The sequence below is a fragment of the Haemaphysalis longicornis genome, unplaced genomic scaffold, assembly GCF_048455015.1.
Source record: "Haemaphysalis longicornis isolate Haplotype H1 unplaced genomic scaffold, Haemaphysalis longicornis Haplotype H1 scaffold_8, whole genome shotgun sequence".
Classification (NCBI taxonomy): Eukaryota; Metazoa; Arthropoda; class Arachnida; order Ixodida; family Ixodidae; genus Haemaphysalis; species Haemaphysalis longicornis.
In genome coordinates, this window is record NW_027526445.1 from 38,511,015 (window position 1) to 38,527,238 (window position 16,224).

At 47.9% G+C, this 16,224-nt stretch overlaps 1 protein-coding gene across 2 annotated transcripts in view; it reads left to right on the forward strand.

The window, feature by feature from the left end:
* The first annotated feature begins 4,488 nt into the window (after nucleotides 1-4,488).
* The window catches only part of LOC144149424 (signal-induced proliferation-associated 1-like protein 2), a 137,895-nt gene continuing 126,159 nt past the window's right edge, over nucleotides 4,489-16,224 (forward strand). Inside the window, exon 1 of one of the 2 annotated variants that reach the window (XM_077680987.1) lies at nucleotides 4,489-4,948. Coding sequence is in view for 1 of the 2 variants with exons in the window: in XM_077680986.1 (XP_077537112.1) it covers nucleotides 5,017-5,082 (66 nt within the window). In the remaining variant the exon portion in view is untranslated. The other variant, XM_077680986.1, reaches the window with a different exon arrangement.

The following is a 16,224-nucleotide window of genomic DNA, read 5'->3' on the forward strand; positions in this document are numbered from 1 at the left end:
GCAATGACCCTCTTTTTCCGCCCCGGATACATGGACCCGACGAGGGAGGGTCGAGTCGACTGGCGGGTTCAGCTACCTCGACCCCTCATTCGAAGAGTCGAGGCGAGGGGTCCGGGGGATTGCCGGAGAAGGAGCTACCGTATTTTTACGATTCTAGCGCGCACCTTCTTTTGCTAAAAGCTAGCCTTAAAATTTGTGCGCGCGTTACAATCGTGCTCAAAACCGAAACAGGTTCCAAATCGGCCAGCAACATTGCCATAGGCATGAGGCCCTCCCAAACTCCAACTCAATCCAATAAAAAAATCCGTCAACACCACGTGAGTGAATTTCAGCGCACTCATTCCTCAATGACATACCTTGGTCAGCTGTTGCACCTTTTTCTACTACTGCAATTAGCCCATCACACGTAGAATTATGAAGGTCAAGACACTTGCAATCGCAAACAGCTTCAATGTTTCCCACTATAGACGTACGCGCAAAATAAAATCTCCTTCTTCTAGGTAAGTAGTGTCATGTATTAGATGCGACGCTCAGAGCATCTCTTGTCGGCGGCCCTGTCCTTCTTGCGTGCGTCCGTTGTTGTCCGCAGCCACTCTCCCCCTCTCCTCTCCGATAGCGAACACACTCTTGCGAGGGGCATTGGATTGCATTGGCTTGGATTTGGATTAAAGTGAATTGTGTTGCGTCATAGCCGCAGCACTCCCTTCGCGGACTCCTCTTCTTCGGGCGCGCTGCGCATATAACCGGTGTGCCGCTCTCCGGCGGCCTTTCGGTCGACGGTTGCTCTCCGCTTGCGCTTGAACCCCCCTCAGCGTCGCATCACACCAGGGTTCCAGCGAGGGGAGGTGGCGTAATTTTTTTTACATCTGCGCGGTAAAGCCGGCGTACAAATATTTTTTCGGATTTTCCAGCGCGAACCTACCCGCGCGGTACAATCGGTGGCGCATTATAATCGTGCAAACACAGTATTCAGCTCCTCACGGCCCGCTGACTCAGCCCGACGTGCGCGTCAACCCACCCCTTGCCTGCGAGTCGAACGGACTCGCCCCGACGGCTTTTCGACTCACCGCGTCCGCTTATACATGAGTGCATCGAGTCCAAAAAACCTGTTTATTTCAACTCAACGCGCCGTCGTCAGGTCAATGTAAACGCCCTTGCTTCCCCGGCCATACCGTGACGAGTCAATCTCCTCTGCTGAGAACGACTCAGCCGGCCAATTATTCTCTGTGTTGCCACATGTCTCGCACAAAGGGACACAACGCATGCCTTTGGCGTCCCGCGCACTGAACTTACCCGAGGACGCCGTCGCTTTTGGGGCTGCACCCCTCCGCAATCATCCCTCAGCGGTTCGCACCCCTCAGGCGCTTCGTTTTGTGTAAGCACCCATGGGTAAGGCAGAGTCGTGAATATTTCTAATAGCCGCACTTTCGAAGGACATGCAGCTTTGTTCACAGGCGACGCATGTGCAGCTTTCCCGCTCATGGCAGTCCTTTCAACAGCGATTACTCCGTAATTCTTCAGCGAAATGTAAAGTTATTTTGCGCAGCTAACATTGGGGGAGAAAGCTTGCTTTGTGCGCAGTTTCAAGTCTCGCACATTGCGCGACTAGGTTCCTGAGCTATGGAAACTGTCCCATAGAAATGCATGGGGAGTAAGATTTGACATAGAATTACACACAAAATATTCATAATCCTGGAATATTCTTTTAGTATTTTGATGTTCACGTTGACTCCTTGCTTTATGCAAAATATAACTTTCGTGAAGTGGTTTTGCTAGGTTCCTGAGAGGTCAGGATTTTGAACGAGAAAGCTGGGTATGGTACCGGGCATGACAGACAGCACGGCGCCGGCCGGAAAAATTTCAGGGGGGTGGGGGGGGGTGGCTGAAGCCCGGTCAGCCCCCCCCCCCCCCCCCCCCCTCGGCTACGCCACTGTATATGGTGCCACTAAAGAAGTTTCGGCAATAAAAGCCGAGAAGCCTTCTTGAGGGGTGCTGAAAGAAAACCAAGCAGGTCGTGGAGCAGACGTGGTACGCTAAGCTTCTTAAAAAAGCCAAATTTCTATATATGATAAGATACACAAGCGTTTGACTTATCTTGCGGTCCTTTCGCCGTTGCTCCGACTTGATACGTTCCAAGTTTGTCGCTGATAAAGAGCTTCACCTTTGTCCTGGCCGCACTGACTGATCTGCAATCACGCGAAGGGAAGGAGCTTTTCTTTGCTGAGCACTGCGGTGCAGCAGCCTGTACGTCGCCATACTTCGGGGACTTAGCACCCATATAGGCGTGCGCACAGGGGGGGCAGGGGGGGCGGCCGCCCTCCCTAATCATCTGAAGGGGGGCGCCAAATTTGCCCTTGCCGATGTAACACATGAAAGTAAAAATTTCTGCTCAGAAATATTTTGTGTGTTGCAATTCCATCGCATTGAAATAAAAATTTTACGAACATCCCTCTTTGCACTGCGTTCGGACCACTAGGCCTTCAGTGGGAAGAGGTCGGGAGTTGATGTAAGAGGGGGGGCGCAGCGCTAAGACTTTGCCCCCCCTAATCGAGAACTCTGCGCACGCCTATGTTAGCACCAACTTTCATGTGCGCGGAAACAGATGCCATCGATGTCGCACTGGGCATGGACAACTGGCAGAACCGACGCGCCCAGTGATTTCCCTACACCCCCCCTAGGGGGTGTGTAGACCCCCCCTAGTTTTTCTGGACACCCCCCATTGAATCCCCAAATTTCACTCTTGTCAGTACTTGTATGGACCTTTTTCAGTATCGATCTGCGCATGCGCGGGCTGCCCGTCTGCTTTTCTTGGCAGTAGCCTCGGGCAAAATAAACAAAAGTGCGCCCCCCGAGCTTGCTGTTAGCGTTGCACGTATTTATTTCCTTTTTTTCGGCAGCTCGTGGCAAGTTCGTATGTGCACACAAAAAAGGCTTTCAAAGGCTTTCGTGTACTACCTAAACATTGTTTCAAGAACTCAAATTTCGTCACTGGCCCTGGTAACAAGTTCGAAAATGTCCTTATACGTTGAAAAATGGCGAGAAATTAAAAAAAAAAAACAATACGGACTTTTCATGGTAAAAAATGAATTTCTCTAAATTTGTTTTTTTCTTAGATTGAATAGAAAGCACCGCCTCTCAGGTATATATATATATATATATATATATATATATATATATATATATATATATATATATATATATATATATATATATAAAATGAAAAACGTACGTCAGGGGGATGAGCGTTTGGTTAACAGACGTCTATTATTTAACTAGTGGGATAAAAAAACAGCTTTTCTAGTTTATGAATCTCCCCCCCCCCCCCCCCCCCCGAGCCATTGAGACGCCCCCCCTTGATTCGATGGCTGGGGAAACCCCTGGACGCGCCAAGGCTGAGCCATGGAGGCTATGGATGGCATTGATTGAACTTATGAGCGGACTCAATTAACTTTCCTGTAGGAAACCGCCATCCAGCCGTTGCGCAGAAAAACGCTTCACAAAAATAACAATAATAAACTGATATCTTCAAGAAACCTATCTTTAAGAAATGTTGCGGGTACGTCCGACGTACCTTTAAATACAGAGTTACACAAAATCGTTCGCGAAATAAGTGGTGAAGCATATCTCATTCGGCGTCACATCGCAACTCCCATGAAGTGTGAATGGAATTCTAGGGCTGCTCCCCATATTCCACCACGGCTACGGACGGCATTGCACTCCGCACATTGAGGCGATAAAACTGACCCTTCAGGTCGCCAGAAGTTGCCACGGAAAGTAATGCGATCAAGTTCGTGAATGCATTTCGTTTAGTGGTCAGACACGCGAAGGACGACACCCATGTTCGGAGATTCAAGCTTTTCGTGCGTTTAAGAAGTGCGGAGAACGTGGCGAAAATGCCGCTCATATACACTTTCGTCTTGAGCCCCTTGTGCGCCATCGGTGAATTAGTTCCCTGTAGCTGAATTACGACAAGTATAATTCAAGTACACTGTACGAGTCTTCTTACCATTAATACCAGTCGCCAGTTGCCCTTTTACCCGCTAACGCATTTGAAAACTTCGCGCCCTCCAAAACCGACAGCCGTGAGCGCCATCTGTCGTCACAAACAAGAGTGCAACAACAAAGTCTGAAAATAACATCGCGACGGAGCAGCACCAGCACTACCATAGTGCAAATCCAACCATCGTTGTTTACCAGAGTGGTCGATCGCTGAACTACAGCAGCCAGCGCAAAGCCCATGCAGTTACGCTAACAAACTGAGCAGTCCAATTTATCGCCGTCTTGTCACAGCCCGTGTCGTCCCGCGGTATCGCACGATCGGCGCCCGATAGAGCGACCGCGACTGCCCGTCTCCCGTCGCCAACGGAGCGGAAACGAGCGGGAAAAAGACAGGTTTACGTGACCGCCGGGCGAGGTCGCCGCGGTCGCAACTCATTGAAGCAAGTGCATTGAAGCCCAGCGGGCGACTCTACTCCCAGAAGGAGGGGGGAGAGAACAACAAAACAAAAAAACTGCCAAAAGACCGGGAGAAAAAAAAGGGAGGGCGAGGGCGCAAACAGTCAAAATACCGCAACACACGACAGCGCCGTCCGTGATGGCGACCCCCAGATGGACTCGGTGGGGCCGTCGCTTCGCTGGAAACGCCGAGTTTGCCGGTTTCGGGCTCTGAGGACCGGCGTTTTCGACGCGCCCCTGGACGTACCAGCCCTAACCGTCCGGCGGCGACGACGGGAAGTCGGCCGACCCATACCGTTCAGTGTCTGGCCGCACGCAGCGGTGTGTGATCGCGGGTCAGCACCATCTCGACTCGCGGAACGTACCACCACCACCGCCGAGGGAACGCGGCAACAAAGGCTGCGGCAGTGTTGTTGTGATACGTGTGTGTAACAGTGCGCGCTCTGGGGTTTTCTTTCCTGCTGGCGGAGGCGACCCGGGAAGAATCGACACGGTGAGTGGCCCGGGCGAGCTTGCTGCGGGTGCCGTGCCCTATGTCACAGGCTGCGGCGTGCATGCATCATGCGCTCTTCATCTACGGCGCGATCTCGCTTTTTGCCTGCCCTGCGGCGAAAGTTGCCCCGTTGTGTGAGTCACTGCGACCGTTCGGCACCGGCCTTTCTTTTGTGCTGAAGCGCGAACTGTTTTGAACGCGCTATCAGGCGCTATCGCCAAGGGTTCGGGGCGAGCTGTATTACCTCTGCGGTAGTTCCAAGCTGCCTGGTATTTCCGGTCGCGCTAGTTGGCAGCTCCGCTTTACTTTTTCTTTTTCATTCACCTCGGTTGTATGTTTTTTAACTTGCCGCGCCTCTACTACTTCTACTCGCGAGCGGACGACGTTCTTTTCCGAGAGCTCTGAAGAACGGGGGAAGAAAGAGCAGAGTTCAAAAAACAAAAACGCCGCGGTGGTGTCGTCGTCGGCCGACGAGACACGACAAAAGAGGCAGCCAGGCCCCCCTCCTCGTCGGCCCATTATGTCGCCGGGAGGGTGGTGCGACGGCGGCCAGCGTGTTTCACTTCGCCCCGCCAAGGACGGCGCGTTCCTCGCTGATGATCGAGACGTTCTGTTCATTCTTCGTCTCGAGAAAGGTGGCGCACGCGTGTGTAATTGCGTCCCTTCTCGCGGCGCCAGAACGTTCGACTTCGGCGGCAAGCAGACAGACAGGGCGGGCGCTGTGTTCGCGCCGAGCCGTGTGGGCCGGCGAGGAATGTCGTCGTCGTTGTCCGAGCAGCGGTGGTGGCGGGTCCGCCTTTCGTAAACGAAAGAGCCGCCGCTCGGCGAACACAACAGTCGACGCGCGTTGTTCCTGTGGGCGGACGGGCCCACGCGCGCGCCGGTGAATCTGCATGCGTGCGTGCACGCGCATTTGCGCGTGCTCACCAGCTGGCTGACCCCGGCGGCGTGTTTCGAAATGCGCGAACTTTCATTTCGTTTCTGCCTACAACGAGTCGTAGATTTTCGTTTTCTTGCGCGTAGTTGCCGCAACGTTAGTCGACACCCCGGCCGGCGGAGCGTGGTTTTTCTCCCGTACTGGCGAGCACTCAGCGGGAGGTCGGTGCAGGCCGTGCAAAAACTTGAACTATTATCGTTGTAAGTTAATTCAAAAGAAAATGGTTAAAGGAATGACACACTGCGGATATTATATCCATGCACCTGCGTACAAATCATTTTGTAAAAAACGCGCTACCATCTTCTAGGCGAAATATTCGCCGAGCTGCGCAGCGCCACCCTGAAGGCCCGTTCACACTTGCGACGAAGTGACGCGATTTCTGTCGCGGCGGCGAAATTTGGTCCAGACCAAACGACTTCGCCTGGCGACAGAAATTCCGGCGCTTTCGCTGGGTTTCGTCGGACGTGTGAACGGGCTGGCCCACCGCCGTTTATTACCGGAGCGATACCAGAGTCTAGCGGATTCTTGACTCCCCGAACGGTCGTATAAATTTCCGGGGCTTCGCAGATAAATTTTGACGGTCCCGGATTTAAACATTCGCGGCTGGACGCTACCTTTTTTGTGTTTTTGGGGAGGTCGTTTTCTCGGCCTGGTCGTCATCGAAGGACGTCTTTGCGCTTGACGTCGCGACGGGCATCGATCTGCAGTCACGCCTGCCGGCGCCACCGAGTTGCGTGAAGCGATTAATTCGTCCCCCACTCGGTATGCAGCGGCGGCCGAGGTCACTATGTCATTCGGACGCGTTCCTCCCGCGGCGTCGAGGTCCGTGGTCGCCTTGAGCCCCTTCCTTCCTGCTCCCGGCGAAGAATTCATTCACTGGACGCTCCTGGTATGCGGTAAACTTGCGCCCCCGCGTGCATTAATGCCCCCTCTGCGCGCGTTGCGAGGCGCCTCATTCGGGCCACGCGCGCTGAGCTGTGCACGATTAATGGCTCGGCGCTGTCTTCTTCCACGGCGCGCAGGTGGCCACCTGGACGAGAAAATTTTGCTCCGTCTGTATGTCCGTGACTCGACTCGAGGGAGAGACAAAAAACGGCTGAAAATAAGCGTGAACACAATGTTATTTATTTGGTAGTGCGCACCAAGAGCACTGGACCCTCCAGGCTGCTGAACTGCAAAAGTACAAAACAAAGAAGTATGGGTACTAGTTGCGGAGTACACTGGATCTAGAATTGCAGTGCAGATGCCCACACACATACGTACGAACAAAATTACACTCTAGATATGACAGTTATGTATGTGAACACCTTTCCAACAACTGAAACTGCTGTCATGGGCCATTCGTGCCCACATTATTCACCGCAAAGAAAGTCACGGAGGGATTGTAGGGTTCAACGTGCCGCTGCAATACAGGTGATGAGGCTATTGGAGTGCTCCGGATTAATTTTGACCGCCTGGGGATCTGTAACGTGTGCCGAAGTCACGAACACACGGGTGTTTTCGCTTCCGTCAGAAAAGCGGCTGAGAATCAAACTTGCGTCCTCGTGCTCAACAGTGAAAAAAAAAAAAAATATCTCACCCATATTTGAGGCAAAATGCAAACATGTAATTGAGAGCATTTCAATTATGGACACACTCTCATTTCATTTCAGTTGAGTTCGTTTTAATTAGGCATCCAAGCAGTAAAGATGTAGAAGAGAGGCGAGATAAAAGCAAACTCTAAATCAAAACAGATGTCAGCTGAACGTGCTCTGAACACGGCAGAAACAAGTGGCCCCAGCAGGTGGTGTGCGGCTGTGGGAAAATTGTGTTGAATCTAGTGAGCCTCAATGGTGTTCATCAAGGGGAGAGTGTGAAAGGTGGGAGATAGAGGAGGCCGCTATGTGGCAGGGGTGGCAAAAGCCTACGCTCTTCAAACAACATTTCAAGCGGAGAGAGCAGATATGAAGCCCATTCTACATGCTGTGAATTCACCTGGAAATTCGTATCTGCGGCGACACTCGTGAGGTGAAATGATCTGTTTTCATAGCTTCAGCTGCAACAAATCGCAGCCATATTTGAAGCAAAATACGAGAATGTAATTGAGAGCATTTCAGTTAGGGACACACACTCATTTCAATTCAATTGAGTTCGTTTGAATTAGGCATCACAGACAATGCATTACAGATGTCAGAGAGAGGCGAGCAATGCGTTGGGGTGAAGGGGGTTTTGAAAGAACCTTTCAGTCTCCCCTCTCGGTAGGTGGGACCGCAAGGCCCCAGCGCCTATTTTCGCTTTCCTTTGCAGTGAGTTAGGTGCCCTGAGTGGGCGCTTTATTGACAACAATGTAGCCTCCACAGTGCTGCATGCAGCTTGTGGTGTGAACTATTGATCGTTTTGCCGCACGCACAGAACAATGCGAATTAGGTTTGAGGCCAGTTTTTTCTCGTGTTGGAAAGTAGAGAGGTGCGGCTAAATGTCCTAGTTCTGTTGCACAGCTCAGCAAGCAAAGTAAGGAAAGGGATGTGGGAGGGTATCGTCAAGATTTGAAATGAAGGATCGGCGTGTTTGAAGCAGCTAGTCAGACATCGTTGCACATTTTCAATTTTCATCGCTGTATGGGTGTAACAGGAACAGTTTAGCAGTGCAGCTTGTGCCACAAATTTTGAAGGCCGCGTAGTTGTATTGTTCATGCCGTAACGGTTGTCCGGCACTCTAACACAGTAGTCAGCCATTGGGGCATGCGTGGTGCTAAACAGAGTGCATCAAATTTTCTTTTACTATTCGTACGTTTATATCTTTGCCAGAGCTACTGCAAGAGTATGAAAGAAAGCAGTGAAGGCAATGCCTTCATTGCAATCTGTTGCAGTTGTTTCGTTGCCCAGCAACTTTACCAGCTGAGATTTGAGCATGCAGTATCAATGCAAACATGCGTTAGGCTGACAGCGTCTCCGCGGAGATAGTTGCGCCAAGGCCTTCGCTGCGTTTTATCTTGCAACACTGGGGCATTGTCTCTGGCCTTGTGACTTGTTGCTCTAATTGTGGGGGTACTTTGCTCCATCCCAGATAATGTTCTTATTCGGGGGTGGTGCATTGTTTGGACATCTGGAAGCACAACTGCCTGTGACGTAAATCTGAAGGGAGGCCAAGGGTAGATTGTTGTCAGAGCAGGGGTCGTGTCTCGCATTTTAATGAGCCAGTTCTTTAGCTGTTCTTGTTTAGGTATGCGTCCAAGTTTTAAGCCATTTTCTAGGTGGAAGGCATCGTTAGAACAGGTAGTTTAAAGGGGTCGTGAAGAGAAAATGCATTTGTCTTTGCTTAATTTTGTCTGCATGAACGACCTTTTAAGAACATAAATCCCAAATATTTTCACAATTCATTGCTTCTGGAATTTAGGAGGCGCCGTTGAAATTCTCGTTTTGAGGCGCATCGCAAGCGACCATGCGCGCGCCGGCGGTCGGCAGCGCGACTATAATGACGTCACGTTAAGTACATTAGAGAGTTCAACGCGGTTCAATGTTCTTTGTGTATAATATTCTGCAAAGCTGCAAACCCAATATTTAAAAAATAATGCATCCTTTATTCGTTGCCAAAAACAGTTTTCTATCCACGTGAGCGGTGTTGTGAACGCTTCAGTTGTCTGGCAACCATTGCAGCAGAACTCAGACCGACTGGGTGTTTGTACAGTTTGTAGCCAGTTTCCCTGCAGAATTTCGCGTTCTTTTCCCGAATTCTCTTCGGAATCTTATCTTTTTTGTATGAAATGGCCCAAGATCACTCAAGCAAAAAAAAAAAAAGTGCCCCGTGTGCGATTCGAACTTGCGCCCTTCGGGCCAGCCCAACGTCATGGCCAGCCTAGTCGGATACTTTATCCACTACACTATCGGCGTGGAAGGCGCGCGCAGCCAAAAACTGCTGCATAAAAGCCTCTTCGCATTTGTAACCCAGAAGTCCGTCGTGTTTTCATAAATTCTAATCTACACAGAGCTTTAACCGCCAACTTACTGTTGAGCGCTTCTGCAGTAAACCAAAGCGGAGCGTATACAATCAACAAAACAGCGTTAACAGCATTGTTTATTGCAGGAAACAGGAAAGCAATCGTCGAACTGCGTGATGTTTGGACTCGGCGACTCGGCGCATTATCGCTGCTTCTCGCTAGTTATTTTTGCGCTTGATGAGTGAATAATGGACGGGTTTTAAGTTCCGACTACTCGAAGTTCCTTCGATAAACGTGTTTATGTAATAAACTCTCATTTTAAGCGTTCGGTCATGTATCTCGTCAGGTCAGAAGTTTCATGTTCGCGCAACTCACATTACAGGTTACGTTGGCTACGTGAGACAGACGTCGGCAAGCTTGTGCAAGAATATCGGCTGGCAAAACGACAGTTTAGACTCGTGGAAAACAGCGCAAACAGTTTACGAATGCCCAGTATAGATTAAACGTGGTTACCTCTGCCTGCGCATCTCCCCGGTGTTGTTGACTGAAAGTTCGACCATGTTGATCAGTCGTATCAGAGATCAGACGCCTCCCGTTCAGTTGCAGGGCGAGTTTCATCATGGCGCTGATGTTGTAGCTCTATTCGCCGCGAGCTCGACATGTAGGTGGCGACACCGTCGCGCTGCTAGTGTGGATGCTCCGCTGAGCGGCCCGTAAGAATACACACTGTGGGCGCGCTTCGTGCTTTTTTCTCGCAGTATGTGCGCACGAAAGGCGCAAATAAGAGTGGTATGCTGTAGTTCGGTTCCTCAACGTTCAATGTATAGCATGGAAGCGGCAGTCAGTTTTCATTACTACGCCAAAAAAAGCGACGGCTCATCGGGAATCTCAGAATTGCCGTAATTGTGACAATGAACTTGTACGCTGTGGCTCGTAGCAACCTCGATCTTTCCAGACTATGGCTTTGAGCCTTCAATAAAAGCATAAATAGAAACAAATCAGGAATCCTCGATCTCTGAAACTCAGTTTACAACGGCAATCTCAATCGCTTTCACTGGTAGCATGACGCATTCTTGCATTTGTGGGATGCCCTGAAATGGTAACACTACTTAACTGCCCCGAAATTCTTTCTAAGAGCTTACGATATTTTTTGTGTGTTCAAAAGGCAACATAAAATTACTGAATTTTGATCAGCGCAGAGATATAAATGTAACCAACGGGTCTTTTAAATTAAATTTTAGCGACTCTGAAGGAAGGTTTGATGAATAATGGTTTCAGATCACTTATTTACGGCTTTCGTCGCAAGTGAACTTGCGAATTGAATTATCAACGCACACAGTACAATCAACATCTCATGTTTAGCTAGGTTTTAGCAAAGTGACAAGCAGGTTTACAGTGTGCAAACCAAGCTTCTGGGACCTCACAGTGAGCACGTAAAAGTTTTCTGTTACGGCTGCTCTTTTGACCATTTGCGTTCCTTTTAAAATCTAACAGGTGCCTGCAACAGCGACATGTGTTTGCATTCTTGCGTATAAGGTCGCTTACGAACCCTAAAGATGGCAATAAATGATCGAAGTTGCGCTGTTGCAGATGTAGTAAAACATTTCCTTTTTATTTCTCGTTGCGAATCAGCGCAACGGGTTCCCGGTAACTACTTTGTTTTGCAAACTGAATATCGCCTTTGTCTTTGCATTTAATTCTTGAGGATTGGTTAAAAAATGAAATTCTGTGCATTTCCTTTTTTTTTTCGGGAAGGGGGGGGGGGGGGGGGGGGAGGGGGGTCCTGCCAACGTTGCAAGAGCAGAGAGAAGAGAACGCATGTTATGCGAAAAGCCAAACTATGGTTATCAGTATTACTTACAATGGAAACTACACTAGGCGTTGTGTTCTGTAGCGGTGAAAAAGCAGTACTTTAACACGTATTTTCAAAATTAATTAAGCCCCCTTTGGTCCGAGATTGTCCAGGAATTGTGGCTCGCCTTTTCCAAAAATGTATTGAAAGCAAGCATTGTGGGAAAAAATAAAAAAAAAAATCAACGAGTCAAGGCACACACTAGTCCTCACACATGTGGGCAACAACGTGCAGTATATTACACGTTTTCTCCTCTTTCTTTAAATTTAGGTCCACCTTAATAGGTTAATACGTGACCATATTAGGCATTTGGTTATGCCGAGTGAGACACGTTTCTGGACAAGGTGATTCATGTCGGATTTGAAAATGATATATATGAAAATGACACACGAAATGCCACACGACAGACGCAAACTCACAACTGATTAATCTTACCGAAAAATCCCCCCTAAATACTCTTGCGCATCCATAGAAACGTATTTTAAATAATACGTAAAATTAGCAACTCGATACAGCTGAATAAATGTTTATTCCTCCTCCTCAGTATAAACAACGACTGTCCAAAAATGGTATTTATTTTAGAAAAGGTACGGTAAGGACACGATCACACAGGCGCTTGCTGGTGTAAAATACGTGTCCGGTAATGTATGGGCGATAGCTCAGGGGTCATGTGCAGTGTAAATGTTTTTGTTTGTTTCTTCTTTCTGTAAGGACACAGCGCAGTTTTACAAGGGTGTGGAATTTGCACGCGTATGCACAGGTCTTGTCGCTTCTTACCCGTTTCGCGTATACTAAACTTTTATCCTTTAAATAATCACCACGCCACCTTCAATAAGCACCCTTCGACGTTCCCGAAACGGCAGACGACTGCACTCAGCAATAGGAAAAGTGCAATGTGTGGAAGCAATGTTCACACTCAAGCAGTGACCACGGCGAAGATGTTTCGTGGAATTCAGTGAGCGCATTAACCCTCAACGGCCACTGATTATTGTGTTTCTAGAGGAAATGCGCAAGCAGAGGTAACTATGTCATTGCTTACTGCCAAACGAGCACACATATTGGTTGTTTTGTCGTGTGCAGCACGCGTCTTGCGCCGCACGCAACGTGAAAAAGCAGACGACGCGAGAGCGCCATCCACACTAGGAGCGGTTCGTCCCGCCGCCGCCAGGGGCCGACTCTGTTCGCGCTCGGGGCGAATCTGACCCTTTGCAAGCCCGCTCTATGCCGACATATTGTGCAGACGAGGGAGAACTGTGATTGGCTTCTTACTGACTTACTGAAACGTCACTTCACGAGTTGAGGAGGAAAGCCTCGGTGAAACCGTAACTGCATTTGTTTACCTATTTACCGATATCGGGCGACAAAACGGGTATGCATTGTTTGTTTATCAAGGTTCCACGGTTTTAAGCGCGCACACAACACAGTTTTTTTGAAAATCTCTTCACGACCCCTTTAAGGGGGCAGTTGGGTCTATGGGGCCGAAAAACGGTCAAAAAGAGCGTTTTCTGAAAAATGGCATTTTCGGCCTTCACGGCCATTTTTCTATCAGTCTGTAAATTTCCTCATCAAAAGGAACCATATTTTGTTATTATATTAGAATAGCATTTTAAAGTGCACTCTACAGCTCAGTTAGCATGGAATTCGATGATGAAATGGCACTTTTCTTGCAATGCAAAGCTAGCATTTCGTCTTCGGATATCTCGGAACCCAGCGCAGGTACAACTGTAATTCTTTTTGCTTCTGATACCGAAATGTGTGGAGAATACAATGTTGGGAACAAAATTTTCAAATGGAGGCTTTGGAAAATTATTATTGTGTTCAATTGGCACCACCTGCGAGCCATTTCTGGCAGAGCGCGGGAGAAGTGAAGTTCACTGTGTTGTAAAACAACCAAAAATAGCTGAATCAAAAAACTTCTTCCTGCGTTGTATTCTTTAGTCATTTGTCTGCCCAGCCATGTGGTAATTGCTATTCTATATGGAGTGGTTATTTTGTAGCTGTGACCCAAAATAATGGCAATTAATCGTTAATTAACTCAAAATATAATCAACTTTCAAAAAATCTAATGGCAGATTTGAAATAAGCACAAAAAACTCTATATAACGCTGTGCAGTTTCATTAAACTTGGTTGGTAAATAAAAAAAATAGCTCTAAGACCAGTCTGCCCCCTTAAGCTGCCTGTCTAACGAGCCCCCAAGAACTGTTAGGGGTGCGCAATTATGTAACAATTTTTACAAACCGCAGTAGCAAGGTGCACGTTTTGCTACCTAGAGACAATGCATTTTTCAACTTGTTCATTGCTAGTGTTCAAGAAAAACTTCTGCATAAGCAAATAAACGGTGTGAAACATGTGACTTCTCATAGTGGGGTATTCGGAAACTGCGGTAATGTGCAAAGTTAATCTGAAAATATATGGCATTTGACGTCGTTGGCCAATTTTATTTCGCTCATGCCTTGCGTACGTAGATTTGGGCAACATCTTTTCATGAAATCACTGCATATGAGGGAGAGAGAGAGAGGAATAGAGGGTAAAGGAACCTCACTCCGAATAATTTGCTGTCTACTTGGTTTTATTCCACTTATATTATGTTGTCCTGTTTTTCTACTTACAGTGTTGTGCAGTGTTAGATAGGGACACTGGTCGTTCAGTCTTGGGGGCAGTGACTTTCAAAGGGTGTGAAACGTCTCGGAGAAACTGGGTGCCCCTTGGACATGATACTTCCCAGCATATCTAGCCCCTAAGTTCACCTGATGCCTTGTAAATTGAAATGACTTAATTTAAGATGCCTCGTTCATTCAGTGTAGCTCTTGGTCATCTGCATGTTTACCTCGATAGGTGCACGGCTGCGGCAATGGGCAAAAGCATAAATGCGGGCAAAGTAAGTGTGAAATCCGGGTTTGTGGAGTGAGATTTTGCTATAGGTAGTACCGTATTTTCGCGCGTGTAACCCGCCCCTGCACATAATCCGCACCCCCACTTTCAGCCCGCCAGGAAAAAAAAAAATCCTCGCGTATTGCCCGCACATTTGATACAGGAGGGGCTGCAACCAAAGCTACTGCTCAAGCGACACATCACGTACTATGTAGACAGAAAAAGTGTATATTTAGCAAGTAGAACACACTGGCTGCAAGGCGAAAGTCACAATTCAGTAATGAAATTCAGTTGTTAAGAGTGCACTCATCCTTGTTTTTCTTCCTTGTCCTTGTATGTTTTGCACAATCACTGCCATGGAAAGCTTAGTCAGTGTCACTGCGTGGGAGCTTTATGGTACAACGCGCATTGCCGTGAAGCTACAATAAAGCAACAACCCCGCGTATTATCCGCACCCCCACTTTGCTACTGAAATTTTCGCATTTTTGGTGCGGGTTATACGTGCGAAAATACGGTAAATAGGCCAGGGTTTATACAGATACTTGAAAAACCCTTGCGTTTTCTTGAAAACCTTGTTTTTAACTACTTGAAAGTCCTGGAACTTTTTCACCCTTGAATTTCTTCAATTTTGCTTTTTAAGTAGCGGCGTGTGGCTTTTATGCTTATCAATACTGACTGAGTGTTTATTGCTTGGTTGGTCTTTCATAGCAAATAAAAGTTGGCATTTTGTAGCACACTTGAGGTGGTTATATATGTAACTAACAAACACTCCTGAGAAATCTTCAACGGAGGAATTCGATAAGGGGACTTGTCTGAACATGAGTCCCCTTGTTAAACGGCTACATCAATGTTCCTGGTTTTTTTTTTGTTATTATTTCATAATCAATTGGTTTCCTTTAAATTTCTAACAGTGCAGTCCTTGAAAATTTACACTTACAGCCTTGAATGTTCTTGCAAAGCTTTGGAGTTTTCTTGTCGACCGCCGTGAACATTGTAATGCTGTCGGTGTGTGTAGCACGCACTACTGCAGTGCTCGTTTTTCAAACTGAGCGAACTCTTGTAGAAAAAAATAGGGTACCCAGAAGTGCAATTCTGCAGCACTTCCTGTTCCTGCAGGACAAGTACAGGTGCGCAGAATTCTATAGCGATGCGTCGAAAACTGGTTCTACGGTATCTTGTGCAGCGCACGGACCAAATTTTAGAGTAAGCAAAACAATGAATTTGCATACCAGTATTTACACGGCAGAAGCATATGGCATTTTACTCGTTTCAAACCACATCATCAAACATAAAATTCCCAAGTCCATTGTGTACACAGACTCTCAAAGCGTTGTACAGGCACTGTCATTAGGAAGGTCATCTAAAAACTATGTGATAAATGCTCTTTTCAAGGTACTAATGTCTGCTTATGCCTCAAATCTTGAAATAACTATATGCTGGGTACCAGGGCATTGTGGAATCCCTGGCAATGAGGCCGCCGACCAAATGGCTGGTGATGCTGCTCTCATGACTACAGTTGACGTTACAACAGTACCTTACACCGACCTAAAGACACACATCAGACGACAGCTTCGTAACACATCGCAATTACACTGGAGTCAACAGACAGACAACAAACTACACATAATAAAACCACAACTGGGACGCTACATAACTGACTCACACAACAGATACACTGAAGTCGCCCTGGCTAGGCTGC